The following is a 15,579-nucleotide window of genomic DNA, read 5'->3' on the forward strand; positions in this document are numbered from 1 at the left end:
GCGAATTTTGGTGGCTTGGTTCGTTGCGACATCGCGCTGTGCTACCGACCGAAAAAAAGAATCGTTATTTCGCTCGGACGAGCATGTCATTGGACCCTTTTGGGCTTTTTGAGCCGGCTGGGCGGGGCAAAGTCGAGAGAGAGAGAGAGCGGCTTCCGATTTGCGCCTTTGCAACCTCCACTTGGACCGCCCGTTCCTTTCCGTCCTACACCATCGTTCCTGACATCGTCGCGGACCCCCAACTCCCATGGATCACGGAGCACCTGGAATGCACACATCGAACCGCTAAGGGAACCCTATTCCTGATCCGCGCGCTCATAACCGCAACTGCTGGTCGATCGTCGAACCTGGCTCTCTTGGACCTCGACGATGCTGTCCTCTCGCGCCGCAGCGGGGGGCGACCCGACCGAAGTGTCCGAGACAGCACAGGCGCTTCTCAAGGCGCACTACGGTCGTCTGCGCACCGCCACCCACTCATCCGACCGCGCCGTATTGACAAAACTCGAGAGTGCCGCTGCGAACCTCGAGCGCATCTGCCTGCAGCTCGACAACATCCAGGTGGCGCACGAGCTGCGATCGGGCCAGTCATCCGCACACCAGGCCTCGCGCATCCTGCAGCCGCTGGGTGCACTTGCATTCTGGCCCGCACAGCTGCATCTCAAAGACGCAAGCGTCTTTGTCCGGCAGGATGTGGCGGGCCTGTCGATAGCCGACCAGCTTGCGCTCGAGGATGCTGCGTTGGCAACGCTCACCCAACCAGCCGGAAAAGAGCGCATCACCAGCTCGGTCAGGCTCAACGAGCCGAGCCGGACGATTGAAGTGACGTACGTCAAGACATCCATCAAGGACGCACAGAGCCACCTGCAGACCCGCAGGAGTCGCTTCCTCGAGCATGCTGCACAGCTGCGCGATCGCATCGCACCAGACAGCGGCACAAAGCAAGACCAGGCACTACCAAAGGACATCCACATGGTCAATGATGAGAACCAGGCGCTCAACGAGGAAGGCCTGCCGTTCTTTGAGCCGATCGAAAAGGTGACGGACGAAGAGGCAGCGCAAAGGAAGGAGGCGTATATGCAGCCGTTTGTGCGCGACAACGACGAGCGCGCCGCCGACAAGCACAAGCGCAGGCTCTGGCTAGAGCAGACGCTGAGCAAGCTCGAACAGGAAGAAGAGCAAGAGCAAGACGACGACGCCGATACTGATGCTGCTGTCGAGCCAAGTACCTCCGCCGCAGACTCAAGTGCGCCCGCCACACAGAAAGACGACGCAATCGACGCTGCGGAAGAGACACGCGTGGTGCTGCGCACTCGGACACCCAGTCCGCCTCCTTCGCCCGAAGACCAAGCCAACGCCAAGTCGCTTCCCGAGATCGTCTCGGCCGCGCGGCCGCCGCCTGCCAAGTCGGCGCTCAAGATGGGTCTGGCGCGGCCGCCGATCAACCAACGTCCGTCGTTCGGGGCTTCGGGCATCCGTCACGGCTTCCTCAACCTCAATCCGTCCAGTCCTGGCGCCATCAAGAGCTCGTACTCGTGGGAAGACCTCGAAAAGGAAGACGGCCAGGAACGGCCGTCGCGCAGCCACACACCCACTCCGCTCAGCCGCACCAGCAGCACGGCCGAAACGTCGCTGCTTGGGCGTGTGACCGATGCGGCATCCAGTCCGATGACGAGCGGCACGAGCACGCCCACCAAGAAGAGCGTGCGCATCAAGTCGCCCGAGCGCGCGCATCCCGAAGCTTCGGCGCGCTCGGGCCTGACGCCGCTCCAGCGCGCGCTGCGGTCCAGCATTCGGGTCAAGGAGAACTACGCAGACACCACTCCGGCGCCATCGGCAGCGGCGGATGCGGCGTCCGCACGTGCGGACTCGGGATCCGGCACCGCCGAGAAGCGCCATCGCGACGACGTGGGTGTCGAGGAGGAGGCGGAGCGCATCGTGGCGCTGCTCGGACCCGATGTGGTCGAGGGCCATCCGAGCGCCCCGCCCACGGACGTGCTGAGGCAGATGCAGCAGGCTCACGAGGAGGACCAACGCCTCTCGACGCCCGAGGCCGTCGCAGCGCGGCAGAAGCACGAGGAAGAACAGCGCGAAAAGGAGCGCATGCAGCGGCTGGCGGAAAAGCCTGCTCTCGGCCATGCGGTCATGGAGCGTCCCAAAGCCACGGCTGGCGCAGCCGAGGGCAAGAGCGCCGCGAATGGCGCCACCAAGTTCAGCGCGTTCAAGAAAGGCTTCCTCAGTCAGAAGCCCAAGTTTGTGCCGAATGCACCGGGGCCGAGAGTGCCGACGGCGCCGACCGAGTCGCTGGGCATGTCGGCGCTCGATCGCGCATCGATGGGCGACGACGAGCTGAGCGCGCGCAGGCAGGCCATGGGCTTGCCCGCCGCCGTGCCGCATGCAAGGCCGTCCAAGGCGTATGCGGAAAAGATGCGGCAGCGCCAGGAGGGACGCGTAGAGCAAGACGCATCCCGGCCGGGCGAGGGCGAGGGTGAGGGCAAGGTCGCACTCGCCAGGCCGGTGGATGGCGACGACGTGCCGCGTCCGGGTCGCGTCCGCTTCGGTCCTCCCGCCTCGCAACAGAATCACGACGAGCAAGACGCGGATGATGGATTGGTGGAGATCAACCCGGCCGCTCAGCTGGACAACCATCTTCCGGCCGAGGTCGACGATGGCCGCGAGCTGGACGAGGAGCAGGAGGAGCCCAAGATCGAGGGCGAGGGCGCGGACGCCGACTCGGAAGACGAGTACTTTGACTCGTACCTCTCGTCGCGCTCGCGACGCGCGGCAGCTGCCGACAGTCGGGGTATCGACGTCGATCATGACGGCAACGACGACGACGACGATGGCGACGACTTTGACGACGATGCAGAGGACTGGGACATGGACGATGACTTTGACGATGACGAGGACGAGTACGACTACGACGCCGACGATCTCATGGCGCTGGCGCCTTCGATGGGTGGCGACGCGGATGGGCTGGCGTCGCATCCGGATCTCATGAAGGAGTACGAGCAGGCGCGCGCCAAGCTCGCTGCCATGGGCCTGGCCATGCCTGGCTCGAGCGGTGCTGGCAGCAGCAGCGCTGCAGTGCTGCCGGCCGAGGAGTCGGACGACGACTATGAGGACGACGTGGTGCCGCTCGATGCCGCGATGGAAGATCCCGAGTACCAAGGCAACACCGTCAGCGACACCTCTGGCCGCTCGCGCATCTCGCGCTTCAAAGCGTCCCTTCAGCAACGCTCCTCTGCCGCTGGTTCATCCCAGAAGCTCGAGGACCTGCTGTCGTCCGCGCAGAACCTCGGCGACGGCCAAGCTGCCAATGGCGCGACCTCGGCGTCGGCTGCATTTGGCATGGACGGCTTCGATGGTCCTGCGGGGAAAGGGCCGGTGATGATCATCCCGCAGCTTGCGCCTGTACGCTTCCCCAAGGACGGCGATCTTGTGGAGGGCGGCGTGACGGGCCCGGTTGCGCTCGGCGGTGCGGACAGTGACGACGACGACGAAAAGGCCGAGATGGTGATGCGCAGCCGGCTCGAGCGGCGCGAGTGGAAGCAGAACAACCCCGAGCAGGCGCGGAGGGAGAAGGAGAGCCGCCACAACAGGGATATGGTCGAGCAGGGACTCGCACCACCCTCCGTTGCACCGCGTCGGCAAGCGGACAAGGCCGAGGAGCACGCAGGTGCGGGCGAGGGAGGAATGCAGACGGAAGAGCAGCAACAGCCAAAACCAAAGAAGGTGAGCAGGTTCAAGGCGGCTCGTCAGGCACAGTAGACGCAACGCAACAAAGTGGCATTGCACAGCGAGACCCATAGTAAAGAGTGGCACAAAGTGGCACAGAGTGTTCGAGATTGAGAGGAGCGAGGGCAAATGGTGTGGAGGCCGAGCGGTTGGATAGCCGGAAGTCGGAGGTGGAACGAGGCGGAAGCCGTGTGATTTTTTTTTTTTCTGTTTCTTAAACTTTTTTGTTCTGACTGAGCTTCGACACACAGGCCACTCGTCGTGATCTTCTTGACCATCACCAACGATCATTTCTTCACATACATCACCAATCATGAGCGGCATTGGTGCGGTGCCTGCGTCGCGCTTCACACGCCCGCTTCCACACACGCCGCTCAACCACTTTCTGCGCCAGACCAAAGCGCTGCTCGCCTCGGGCGCGCTCGACAACGAAGATGCCGTCTACGTCGTCACGCCACGCACGCCGAGCTTCGACCAGGCGGTAGCGGCGATCGCGTTCGCATTCCTACAGCAGCAGCTCGACCAGAGTGCGCACACGCAGCGCAGGTACGTGCCCGTCATCTCGGCCGCACGCAAGACGTGTCTCGACGAGGAGCTGCCCGAGTTGGCACTGGCACTGCAGGCGGCACTGGTGGCCGCGGAGAACGTCGTCTTCGAGGACGACGAGGAGTATAGGACGGTGAATGCGTATGCGTCCAAAAAGCGCGTGGTGCTCGTGGGCGGTGCGGCGGAGATCAAGGGCAAGGAGGCGTGGAACGAGTGGCTGGAGCTGCACGGCGCACAGCTGTTTGGCGTCATCGATACGGACAATACGCTGCCCACTGACATCCACGATGAACAGGGCGGCGTCAACGAGCGTCTCAACGTGGCGCTCTTCCCTCCACAAGCAGTGCGCGGTAGCGGAGAGGCAGAACCCAGTCTCGCATCGCTCGTGGCGCTGTGGGCAAAGCAACAGCTCGCCAATGCATCCCGCGCCGACGAGGAGGTGCTGACGCGCGAGCTCGCCGACCTGCTCCTGGCGGCAGTGCTGCTCGAGACCGACAACCTCGCCGAGAGCAAGACGAACTCGGCCGACCTCGGTGCCGTCGGCTGGCTCAACCCGCGCTCGTCGTTCCAGCTGCAGAACCAGGACGACGCCTCCGTGGCCACGGAAGACCAGGAGGAGTCGGAGCTCAATGACGATGAGGCCAACACGCCCAACTTTGACGCATACGTGCCGACGTTCCCGGACCTCGATGCGCTGTACCGCGCGCTGCGCGCCGCATCGCGCACGCCCGTCAAGCTCGCCGGCCTCGCACCCTCCGCTGCGGCTGCCGTGGACGACGGCGCGACGCCAGACCACTACGAGTGGAACCTCATCACCAACACGCTGGCGAACCTCGACGAGGCGCAAAAGGCCGCGGTGCCCAGCATGGTCCAGCAGACCATCAAGGGTGACTTTGCCGACGTGCTCACTTCGGCTGTGGGCAAGAAGCTGCTGCGACCCCTTGGCCACAAGCTCGGACAGGCGCTCAGCAGCGGTGCGGGCAGCCTGGACCTGGCGGCGCTGCAGAAGGATGTCGACCAGGCGGTCGGCGAGATGGTCTCGGCGGGCAAAGTTGGGTTCGAGGCTCTGTGCGTGGCGATCAGCGCGCTGCATGCGTTTGTGCAGATCAACTGGACGGGTCCCGAGCTGCCAGAATCGCTCGAGCCGCTGGCACTGCTGCGCTCGACGGCGCCCGACGCATTTCCGCCGCGCCCGCTCGATGCAGATGCGGAAGAAAAGGCCAACAAGGCCGCCGAGGGTCTGCTGCACCGTGCATCGCTCGAGGCACTTGCATTCAAGGGCGAGCCGGCGTACCACCTGTGCCGCGTGCCGGTGTTCCTCGTGCTGGCCAAGCTGCTGATCGAGGCGCTGTTCGTGTCGTCCGAGATGGAGACGGTGGCGTGGTGGAGGCTGCGCGCATACACCGTGCACAGCCATGTGCTCGACGAACCCGTGGCGTTTGGCAAGAAGGTGTTTGAGCCCGTCAACAAGCTGCGTGACGTGCTGGCTGCGCGTGCTGCCGCCACCAAGCCCGCGACGGGCGAGGACAAGAGCAAGTGGGCCGCGCTCGCGGCGAGGTTGATCCTCGAGCGCGGCGTGGCGCTGCAGAGGATCGGAAGCGACCGCGAGGCGGCCGAGACGTTCGTCGAGGCGGCGAGGCAGAACGGACTGGTGTACCGGATGTCCGGTGCGCTCGGCAAGAGGACCAAGTTCCAGAAGGAGGACAAGACGCAGCTCATCCTGCTCGCCAAGAGCGTCGTCGCCGACGGCGGCAAAGAGGACGAAGAGGCCGAAGGCGAGACATCCACCACCGACAGCCAGGAGGGGGAGAAGGAGGAGCCGCTGGAGACGGGATTTGCAGCCAAGGCGAATCCGGAAGACCAGGTGGCGGGCATGCCGTCGACATTTGCGCTCAACGACGACACGCTGCTGGAGCAGACCAAGTTCACCTCGACCACCGCCGATGCTGCCGGCACGGATGAGCTGGGCACTTTGGATCCGAACGCGCAGCCGGCGTTGGCGGTGCTGGATCAGTGTACGCTGTTGGCGCTGTGTCTCAACATCCGCAACACGCAGGCAGCGCACGGGCTGACGGCGAACCAGATGGGCATCTTCATCGCGCGCGTCGTGTCGCACGCGCGCAACTGGACGGTGCACACCATGTCGCTGCTGCTGCGTGCGCGGCTCGAGTCGACGCGCACGCGCACGGTGGAGCGATCCGTCCTCCAGCTGCAGGCGCTGATCGACCAGATGCCCACCAACGACTCGAGCCTGCAGGAGCGGCTGAAGTTCTTCCACGCGTTGGATTTGCCGCCCAAGTGGGAGATGCAGGCGGAGCTCGCACGGCGCTACGCTAGTATCGGCGTAACGCGCTCGGCGCTCGAGATCTTTGAGCGCGTCGAGATGTGGGAGGAGGTCGTGCAGTGTCTGGGCATGCTCGGGCGGCAGCAGGAGGGCGTCGAGGTCGTGCGGGCCCTGCTGGACGGGACCAAGGTCGAGGCGGATGTCGAGGTGTCCGCACGAAGACGCCAGGCAGTCGGGGCCAAGAGCGAGGCCCAGGCGGTCATGTTTACACGCCTCGACCGTGCGCGCGAGGCCAAGCTGTGGTGTCTGCTCGGCGACCTCGAACCGGACGCGGCGCTGGCGCACTACAGCCAAGCATGGCGCGTCTCGGCCTCCTCCTCTGCCCGAGCAGCACGCAGTCTGGCCGGCGTCCACTTTACGCAGCAGGACTTCGCACAGGCGGCCAAATGGCTCAAGCTCGCGCTCAAGATCAATCCGCTCTATACGCGGTCTTGGTTCATCCTCGGATGCTGCTACATGCGGCTGGAGAAGTGGAAGGAGGGTGCGCAGTGTTTCCGGCGCTGCACGGCGCTCGACGACGAGGATATGGAGAGCTGGAACAATCTTGCGAGCTGCTACCTGCGGATGGTGGAGGGTGCTGCGGCGGCGAGCGATGCTGTGGGCATCGAGCGCATGGGCATGCAGGGTGGGCTGCCGGACATTTTGGAGGCCGAGGAAGAGGCGGAGAGGGTGTGGGATGCGGGTGCGCACAGTGACGACGACGAGGGGCTGAGCGAGTGGAGCGGCAGCTCGCGCTCGGACTCGGGCGTCGAGGTGTCGAGCGAGTCCGAGGCCGAGTCCGAAGCCGGCACCGAGACGGGGCTTCGCGATCCGGGCGAACCGGGCGCAGCGAGGGGACGACGTGCGAATGCAACCACGGCATACTCGCTCAAGCTGCTGGCGCACCGGTCGCTGCAGCAGTCGCTGCGGTTCGCGCACGACAACTGGCGCGTGTGGTTCAACTACATGATCGTGTGCATCGACGTGGGATACCTGCTGGAAGCGACGCGCGCGATGCAGCGCGTGGTCGAGATCCAAACGCGCAGCAAGACGAGCGACTCGGACCGCGCCAAGACCGTCGACCTTGCTGTTCTGTCGCGGCTGGTGGATGCCGTCACGCGCACGCCCAAGTCCGAGCTGGAAGCCGAAGTGGTTGCGGCGACGGAGGTGTACGAAGCCGCCATTGGGCAGTACCGTGCCGAATCGGGGGTTGCAGCACCGGTGCAGCCGAAGCTGGATGTGAATTCAGGCTTGGGGCTGTACCCGCCTGTGCGGCGCTTGTTTGACGAGACGCTGCTGGCGACGATTTCGACGAGTGCGGGCATCTGGAAGCTGTATGCTCGGCTGCTTACGTGGAACGGCGAACGCACGCGTGCGGTCCAACACGCGCTGCTCAACTCGTACACTGCCGCTTTCGACCAAGCCGTAGCGGGGGATTTGGCATCGGACAAGCAGACGTTCGTCAGTGTGCTGCACGACCTGCGCAACTTGGTGGACGCACTGCTGGAGCTGGCGGACAACGAGACGGGCGATCCGGATGCACCCAAGCCAAGGTTCCAGGCACGCAGTCTGGTCCGGACGTTCCTCGCCAAGACGCGCGATGCGTGGGACGCCGAACCCGAGTACGACGAGGCCAAACAGCTGCTGGAGGAGCTCAAGAGCTGAGAGTCCACAGCGCCGAGAATGGATAAGTGAAATGTGCATGACCAAAAGCATCTACATGAAGTACGTGTGTGGGGGTGGGGGTTAGAGGAGGAAGCAGATGCTGCTGAGCAGGACCACGCCGAGTGCGGCGGTGGGGACAATAAAGTGCGACTGCATAGGCGCGGCTGCAACACCCGCATTGGGTGTGCTTGAAGTAGTGGTCGTCGGCACCACGCTCGAGGTGGATGCGGAGGTGGATGATGTAGCCGACGATGTAGCCGACGAGGTGGAGGAGGAGGATGTTGCCGAGGATGTAGAGGATGAGGTGGATGAGGTGGCGGTGTTGACCGAGCTGATGGAGAACGAGATGAGCGTGCCAAGCGTTGCTGCTGCGTCGGTGGTTCGGGACGAAGAGGAGGTGGTGGAGGAAGCCGAGGTGGAGCGCGAGGCGGCTGTGCTGGCTGAAGTCGAGGGCGATGAAGACGACTGGGCCGAAACAAGTGCAAGCAGCAGCGCCATACACAGCAGTGCAGACGAACGAACGAGAATGCGAACCATGGCCGAGATCGATGCAGAGGTATGAAGGTGGGTCGAGGATGGATGCGAACATCGCACCGAAGCCAGGGACGCAGTCTTGGCTGCTTTTTTGGCCCGGCTTCGACACGCCGGAAGAAGACGTCACCGTGCGGGCCATTTTTTGGGTAATGTGCAGTCCGTCGACCTCACATTTGTGGAAAGATTGTGCCGCGCGAGAAACGACGGCGACTTGACCGATGCCGACCCTTTGCGCCGTGCCGAGAAAAGGTACAGCCGAGCCAGGAAGGCAAGCAAGACGTCGCGTCGCCTGATTGGATTGGATTTTCGTGATTGGAGCTGCGACACTTTGCGTGCTTCTTGGCAGAGCGCAGCAGCAGCGCAGCAGCAGCGCCGCGCCAACTCAAAACGACGGCGCAGCGCAGATCAGCCTTTAACCCTTTAGGGCGCTGATCTTCTCGCTCGCTCGTCTGCGCTGCGCTGCGCCCGGACCGCCGTCTAAAACCTCCCTTTTATTCCTCGACCACCCCCGCACTAAAGCTCACCTTTTCCATACGCTCGGTCGGGCTCGGTGCAAAGTCAAGTCGCTCTGCAAGCCTTTCTTTCATTCCCACCCAACACGCGCGGCCTTCATTTCCACCCCCCATCCACGTCACGACCAGCCAACACCCACACGCGCCCCCACTCGCCCACGCCATCATCAGCCTCGTGCGCGCGCGAGCAGCTTCTTCCCTCCTTTCGTCTCGCTTCATCCCCTATACATCTTCGACAAGCGGCCATGGACTCGGCCAAGATCTTCGCGCTCGGCCTCGCCGCCGGCCTGGCGATCCACGTGTTTGTACGCAACGGTGCGCGCAAGGACGCCAAGCACGCACAGCAAGCTGCGGCCCCACCATCGGGATCCATAGCGTCCAAGTCGGCCAAGAAGAACAAGAGCAAGAAGAACAAGAACAAGGACAGCCCCACGCCTCAGCAATCCGAGCCGGTCGCTGCGCCCGCACCCGCGCCTGCGCCAGAGCCCGCTGCCAAGCCGGCCGAGTCCGCGCCCGCCGCAACCACATCCAAAAAGAACAAGAAGAACAAGAAGCAGCAGCAGCAGCAGCAGCCGAACACACAACCAGCCGCACCCGCCGAGAGCTATGCCGAGGTGGCTGCAGCCGACGACACAGTGCCTGCCACGAACGCCATCACCAACGACGCCGTGCGCGCCAGGTCGGATGCGGCGCAGGCGGCGTTGGTAGCTTCGCTCGGCGACATGCGCGATGCGGACGTGGACGAGCTTCCTGCCGGCTACTCGTCAGTCGCGCGCATGCCCGCTTCCGAGCCCGCCGCCACGCACCGCATCTCGCGCAAGGACCACGACGACGGCTGGTCGTCCGTGGGCGGCACCTTCCCCTCGTCCTCCAAAGCCTCTGCGTCATCTCTCAAGCCCAATGGCACCGCCACACACACGTCGTTCGCATCCACCAACCCCTTCGCTGCGCTGCCAGACGACGCCCCCACAGCCAGCGTCAAGCGTCTCTCCTCCAAGCCCTCCCCTCCCTCGGGTGGTGGATGGACTGTTGCCGCTCCTGGTCCGGTCAAGTCGCGTCCCAACGGCACCGCGAGCGTGGTCGGCGCAGGTGAGACCAAGAAACAGCGTTCGAACGCCAACAAGGCTGCGGCCAAGAAGGCGGCCAAGGAGGATGCGGAGCGGCTGCAGGCCGAGCGGCTCGCCAACCATCGTCGACAGCAGGCGCTCGAGGCTGCACAGCAGCGAGAGGCGGCTCGTCGACCTGCTCCGCACTCGGTGAGCGCAAAGACGCCCACGGCCAAGGCGAGCGTCGACCTCAACGGCCGTCTGGTCTGGGACTGACACGCGCACACGGCATGAGCAAATGCAGTTCTATTCGTAAAGCACAGGTGCGACAGTGGGCTAGGGGGGGCAGCTGACGAGCAGTTGGTGGATGGCAAACACCTCGTGCACGCGTGAGGTGCGCAGGAGCGCGAGTGCCGAATCGAGGTGATCTAGATCCACGTGTCCCGCAAAGTGTCGCTGCGTTGTAAGCGAGATACCTTGGTTGAGAGCCTGTTGTTGCAGTGCGGGGACGAACCAGCTGGGAGTGTAGATGGCGGTGAGTCCACAATCTTGCATGGCTATTTGGAGCAGATGTTGTGGCGAGGTGGATGAGTCGAATCCCCGAACGTCCTTGTGGGGGGTGAGGTGGGTGGGGACGGGAAAAGTGCGATACACCACATGCGTCTGGAGGGTCGTATCCTTGTCGATGGCAAACAGTGCAGGCAGGAGGGCGGCTTGGTGGAGGAAGGAGAAGAGGACCATCTGGAGCAGGTGTTGTGCGATATGGAGTGCCACCAGCCATCGTACGAGGCGCGGACGCGTGCGGAAGAAGCGCGATCCTAGCGCATGCGCCATAACCACCGCCGAGGGGAACGCGAGCGCAAGTAGAAATCGCGGCTCCTGGTGCGGCGATACACTCAGCATGCACAGCGCAACCACCACGATGCACAGCGATAGCCCCACCGCCGCCTCCCCATCCTGCGTCGAGGTGCGTGCCTCGGGTCCACGTCTTGCGAGCCAGGCGCGAAAGGTGTTGGCGGCGTGAATGAGCAGCACAGCGACGTTGGCGATGCCGACCATGATGGGCAGGTTGACGCAGAGGTGCAGCCAGCGAGGATGCAGACCGTGCTGCGCCACATTGTCGGTGCGCGCATTGTACGCCAGTGCGTTGAGCGGCGCCACGACCGCCTCCATTCCACGCCATCGTACGCTCGCCACCTCAGCAGCCCCTGACTGGGTGTAGAACTGCGTGTCGATGCCGAGGTAGACCGCTGTTGTTGCCGCCCCACTCCCGGCTGCCACCGCCAACCACACCGCCACCTTGCCCGCATGGCCCTTGCGAGCCAGTTCAACCAACCGCGCCAGGTAGAGGGCGAGGACGGGCGCTGCAAAGGCGACGTATGTGAAGCGGGTGAATACGCCCACTGCCGTCATGACCGGCAGCACGGGCACTGTCCACTTCCACGCGCCTCCTCGATACCACGCATCATCGCGCACGAACGCCAGCACGTACACGAAGCTGAGCGCGAGCAGCACTGCCTCGGTCGAGTTGCTGAACGGCCTCACCATAAACGTTGTAGCAGCGCTCGAGACGCCGTAGAGACACAGCAGCCTTTGCGCCAGTCGTGGCTCTACCGTCACCACCACCGCCGCATCCACCACGAGCGTCCATATCACCATCGCGGCGCGCTGCGCCACAAACCTCGCCCACCCTCCCTGGCCGGTCAAGAGCGACAGCGCGGGCACTGCAGCGAGCTGCGTGCGAAGCGCAGCGGGGGAGCGTAGCGCATGCCGAGGCTGCCATTCCCACGGCAGCGACGCTGCGTCAAAGTACGCTTCGCCCGACTGCATCCATTCGTCCGGGTGGATGTAGGCGTATCCACAGAAGGCGCTGATGCAGCGCAGCACCACCAGCGCCCAGTAGAGCAGTCCGAGCCGGCTGCGTGCGTCGATCGCCCGGAGTGCGCCCATCGTCATCGCGCCACCATGCCGGTCGTAGATGGTGGCCAAGGCGTTCGGAAATTCCAAAATGCAGCGCCGAGAAGGTGTTGGTTGCAGCGCCAAAGAAGGCGCGTGGGGACGCAGCCGCCAATTCAATTTACGCGTCGACGCGCTGCTGCGCCCCCGACTCAGCCCCAACTCTCCACCCGCGTCTGTTGCTCTTCCCACTTCCATCCTTCTGCACTGCACAACCATGGACGAGCAAGATCCCGGCCTGCACTTCTTTCCTGACGGCAATGTCGACCTGTACGGCACGCTCGGCGTCGACAAAGACGCCACACAGGAACAAATCAAAAAGGCCTACAAAAAGTACGTCCCCCCCCCCCCCCCCCCTCCATCCTCCCTTACTCCATCTCATCTCCTCGCTGACCGGTTTTCTTTCGCTTTGGCTGTGGTGCTTAGGCTGGCGCTGAAGTTTCATCCGGACAAGGTGCTCTCGTCGGCGTCGTCGGGCGGCGCCGAGGATGCGATCCAGCAGTTCCAAAAGATCGGCTTCGCATACGCCGTGCTCTCGGACGAGGTGCGTCGGCGCAAGTTCGACAACACCGGCTCCACCGCCGAGCTCATGTTTGGCGAGGGCGATGCGGATTTCGACTGGAACGACTACTTCAAGCAGCTCTGGACCGGCGAAGTGTCGCGCCAGACGCTCGACGACTTTAAGCGCAAGTACCAGAACTCGTCCGACGAGAAGGACGACATCCTCGAAGCGTACAACGACACCAACGGCGATCTGGCGGGTATCTTTGACCACGTCCCCTGCTGCGAGTTTGTTGCGGACGAGGCGCGCTTCGTCGCGCTCATTGACGATGCGATTGCCGCCGGCGAGCTTCAGGCGACGCCCGCGTGGAAGCGCAGCAAGAGCGCCGAAGGCCGCAAGGCGCTGCGTGCCAAGGCGCAGGGCGAGGCGGCCGAGGCCGAGAAGCTCGCCCGGGAACTCGGCGTGTGGGACGACCTTTTTGGCGACGCCAAGGCCAAGGCCAAACCCACCAAAGCAGCCGGCAAGGACACCAAGACCAAAGCGGCGCGTGGAAAGGCCAAGTCGAGCAACGACGACGACGACGACCTCGGCGGCCTTGCAGCGCTGATCCAGCGCAAGAATCAGAACCGCGCGTCCAAGTTTGACGACATGATCGCCAAGCTCGAGGCCAAGGCGGGCGTCAAGGAGAAGCGTCCCACCGACGAAGAGTTTGACCGCATCCAGGCCGACATGCTCGCGCGCAAGAACGGCGGCGCAGCTGCCAACAAGGAGAACAAGAAGCGCACCGCAGCATCGTCAGCGTCGACAGCAGCGTCGAAGAAGAAGGCCAAGAAGTGACGTGGGTCTGGCTTGGCCTGGCCTGGCCTCGCAATGCCATTGTATTTGTAACCTGTTGCTTCTGTATGCGCTTCAGCCAGAGTGTAGCTGCTTACGACGAAGATGGCGAGGTGCAAGACCCTTGATCCTAAATTGTTAGATCTGATCATTTGGCTGAGGCTGATTACGTGTGAATGCGGTAAGCTTTGGGGCAGGACCGCACGTGACGCGCCTTTGTGAGCTGGTGGGAAGAAGCGGATTTTTTCCCAGCCAATCCTTTGGGCAGGCGGCGGCTCTGGCACTGGGACTGTCAAGCAGCGAAGCGATCACATCATCCCGACCTTCACCCTTCACCTCGTCTCCACCGCAGCGAAACCACACTACGATCATGGTTGGCGCTGCATTTGGGCGCGCCACGCTGCAGGCTGTGGCGCGCGCCACTACGGCGTCCAGCTCGTCGCTCGGATTGTCGCCGTCATCGTCGTCGCGCATCACAGCGGCGCTGCAGGCGTCGGCACGCAGCTCTTCGCTTGGCCAAAGATACCTACACGCAGTGTCGTCCACGACGCAGGTAGCCACTACGCCGCCCGTGGCGGTCAAGATCACTTCGACTCCGGCGCAGCGCACGCGCAAGGAGCGTCGTACAGCGATGAAGGAGCAGCGCAAGGCGGCGAAGCGCAAGATCGCCGAGTCGAGCGTGTCGGCGCGGCTGGGCGTGTCGACGACGACGACGACGCCGTTCGTGCGCAAGGACCGACAGTTCAAGACGTTCAAGCCCATCACGCGCTCCATTCGCTGGTTGAGGCAGCCGCTCAACGAGCATCTGCACTCGGGCAAGCCCGAGCGCTCGCTCACCATCGCCAAGCGCTCCACCGCCGGTCGCAACCACCACGGCCACGTCACCGTGCGCGGTCGCGGCGGCGGTCACAAGCGCCGCATCCGCCTCGTCGACTTTTACCGCTGGGAGAGCGGCGAACAGCACGTACTGCGCATCGAGTACGATCCCGGCCGCAGCGCGCACATTGCGCTGATCGAGCATAAGCAGTCCAAGCGCAAGAGCTATATCCTCGCTCCGGATGGGCTGCGTGCGGGTGATACCGTGCAGAGCTACCGTCTGAGTGGCGCAAACGAGGCCATCTCGCGCGCCGCCAATATCACCGACGAAGAGGTGTCGGCGGATGGCACGCTGCTGTCCACCGAAGCGCTCTCCACCGACCCGGCTGCGCCACAGACGGCTGTGGAGCCATCGGCAGCATCCACCGATTCGGGCGCGGGCACAAGTTCGTCGCTCGACCTCGGAATTTTCCGCACGCAGGCGATTCGACCGGGCAACTTCCTCCCGCTCCACCTCATCCCCATCGGCACCACCATCCACTCGATCACGATGCACCCGCGGGGCCCTGCCAAGATGGTTCGTTCCGCGGGAACGTTCGGCCAACTCGTTGCGTTCTCTGCACGCAGCGGTGCGGGCGAGTCGCATGCGCAGGTTCGACTGCAGAGTGGCGAGGTGCGACTGATCCCTTCGCGGTGCTGTGCGGCGATTGGCACGGTGAGCAACAAGGATCACCAGCACCGAAGGCTGGGTAAGGCAGGTAGGAGCAGGTGGCTGGGTCGACGACCCAAGGTGCGCGGTGTGGCGATGAACGCCTGCGACCACCCACACGGCGGTGGACGTGGTAAGAGCAAGAGTAACATGCATCCTCGCTCTATTTATGGCCATCTCACCAAGGGTGCGCGTACGCGCAAGCCGGGCACGCGCAGCGGCAACCAGATGGTGGTGCGCGAGCGTCCGCGCAGGAACGGAAAGCGTCTCGGCAAGCCCTAACCAGCCCGAGCCACAGCCCAGTGCAATACGATCCCAGTGTGATTTTTTTCTCTCTACGAAAGTGTTTGCGGGAGAGTCTGGATGAGGATGGGGGATGGAAAGATGAGATCGGGGAGGTG

At 63.9% G+C, this 15,579-nt stretch overlaps 6 protein-coding genes across 6 annotated transcripts; 4 read left to right on the plus strand and 2 right to left on the minus strand.

Annotated features, from left to right (window-relative positions):
- Nucleotides 1-369: 369 nt before the first annotated feature.
- On the plus strand, nucleotides 370-3,768 carry PAN0_013c4781 (uncharacterized protein; the record flags this gene model as incomplete). The annotated part of the gene is made up of 1 exon (XM_014799909.1): nucleotides 370-3,768. One exon carries the CDS (start codon nucleotides 370-372, stop codon nucleotides 3,766-3,768), a length of 3,399 nt encoding a protein of 1,132 aa, XP_014655395.1.
- A 280-nt stretch (nucleotides 3,769-4,048) lies between these two features.
- On the plus strand, nucleotides 4,049-8,269 carry PAN0_013c4782 (TPR-like protein; the record flags this gene model as incomplete). The annotated part of the gene is made up of 1 exon (XM_014799910.1): nucleotides 4,049-8,269. The coding sequence occupies one exon, from the start codon at nucleotides 4,049-4,051 to the stop codon at nucleotides 8,267-8,269; it is 4,221 nt and encodes a 1,406-aa protein (XP_014655396.1).
- An 81-nt stretch (nucleotides 8,270-8,350) lies between these two features.
- PAN0_013d4783 (uncharacterized protein) lies at nucleotides 8,351-8,806 on the minus strand (the record flags this gene model as incomplete). The annotated part of the gene is made up of 1 exon (XM_014799911.1): nucleotides 8,351-8,806. One exon carries the CDS (start codon nucleotides 8,804-8,806, stop codon nucleotides 8,351-8,353), a length of 456 nt encoding a protein of 151 aa, XP_014655397.1.
- Nucleotides 8,807-9,560: 754 nt separating this feature from the next.
- PAN0_013c4784 (uncharacterized protein) lies at nucleotides 9,561-10,637 on the plus strand (the record flags this gene model as incomplete). The annotated part of the gene is made up of 1 exon (XM_014799912.1): nucleotides 9,561-10,637. One exon carries the CDS (start codon nucleotides 9,561-9,563, stop codon nucleotides 10,635-10,637), a length of 1,077 nt encoding a protein of 358 aa, XP_014655398.1.
- A 60-nt stretch (nucleotides 10,638-10,697) lies between these two features.
- Nucleotides 10,698-12,311, minus strand: PAN0_013d4785 (glycosyltransferase family 22 protein; the record flags this gene model as incomplete). Its single annotated transcript, XM_014799913.1, has 1 exon — nucleotides 10,698-12,311. The coding sequence occupies one exon, from the start codon at nucleotides 12,309-12,311 to the stop codon at nucleotides 10,698-10,700; it is 1,614 nt and encodes a 537-aa protein (XP_014655399.1).
- A 223-nt stretch (nucleotides 12,312-12,534) lies between these two features.
- On the plus strand, nucleotides 12,535-15,460 carry PAN0_013c4786 (ribosomal protein L2; the record flags this gene model as incomplete). Its single annotated transcript, XM_014799914.1, has 3 exons — nucleotides 12,535-12,650; nucleotides 12,744-13,652; nucleotides 13,954-15,460. 3 exons carry the CDS (start codon nucleotides 12,535-12,537, stop codon nucleotides 15,458-15,460), a joined length of 2,532 nt encoding a protein of 843 aa, XP_014655400.1.
- Nucleotides 15,461-15,579: the final 119 nt, after the last annotated feature.

This window comes from Moesziomyces antarcticus, assembly GCF_000747765.1.
Source record: "Moesziomyces antarcticus DNA, scaffold: scaffold_v10013, strain JCM 10317, whole genome shotgun sequence".
NCBI classification, from domain to species: domain Eukaryota; kingdom Fungi; phylum Basidiomycota; class Ustilaginomycetes; order Ustilaginales; family Ustilaginaceae; genus Moesziomyces; species Moesziomyces antarcticus.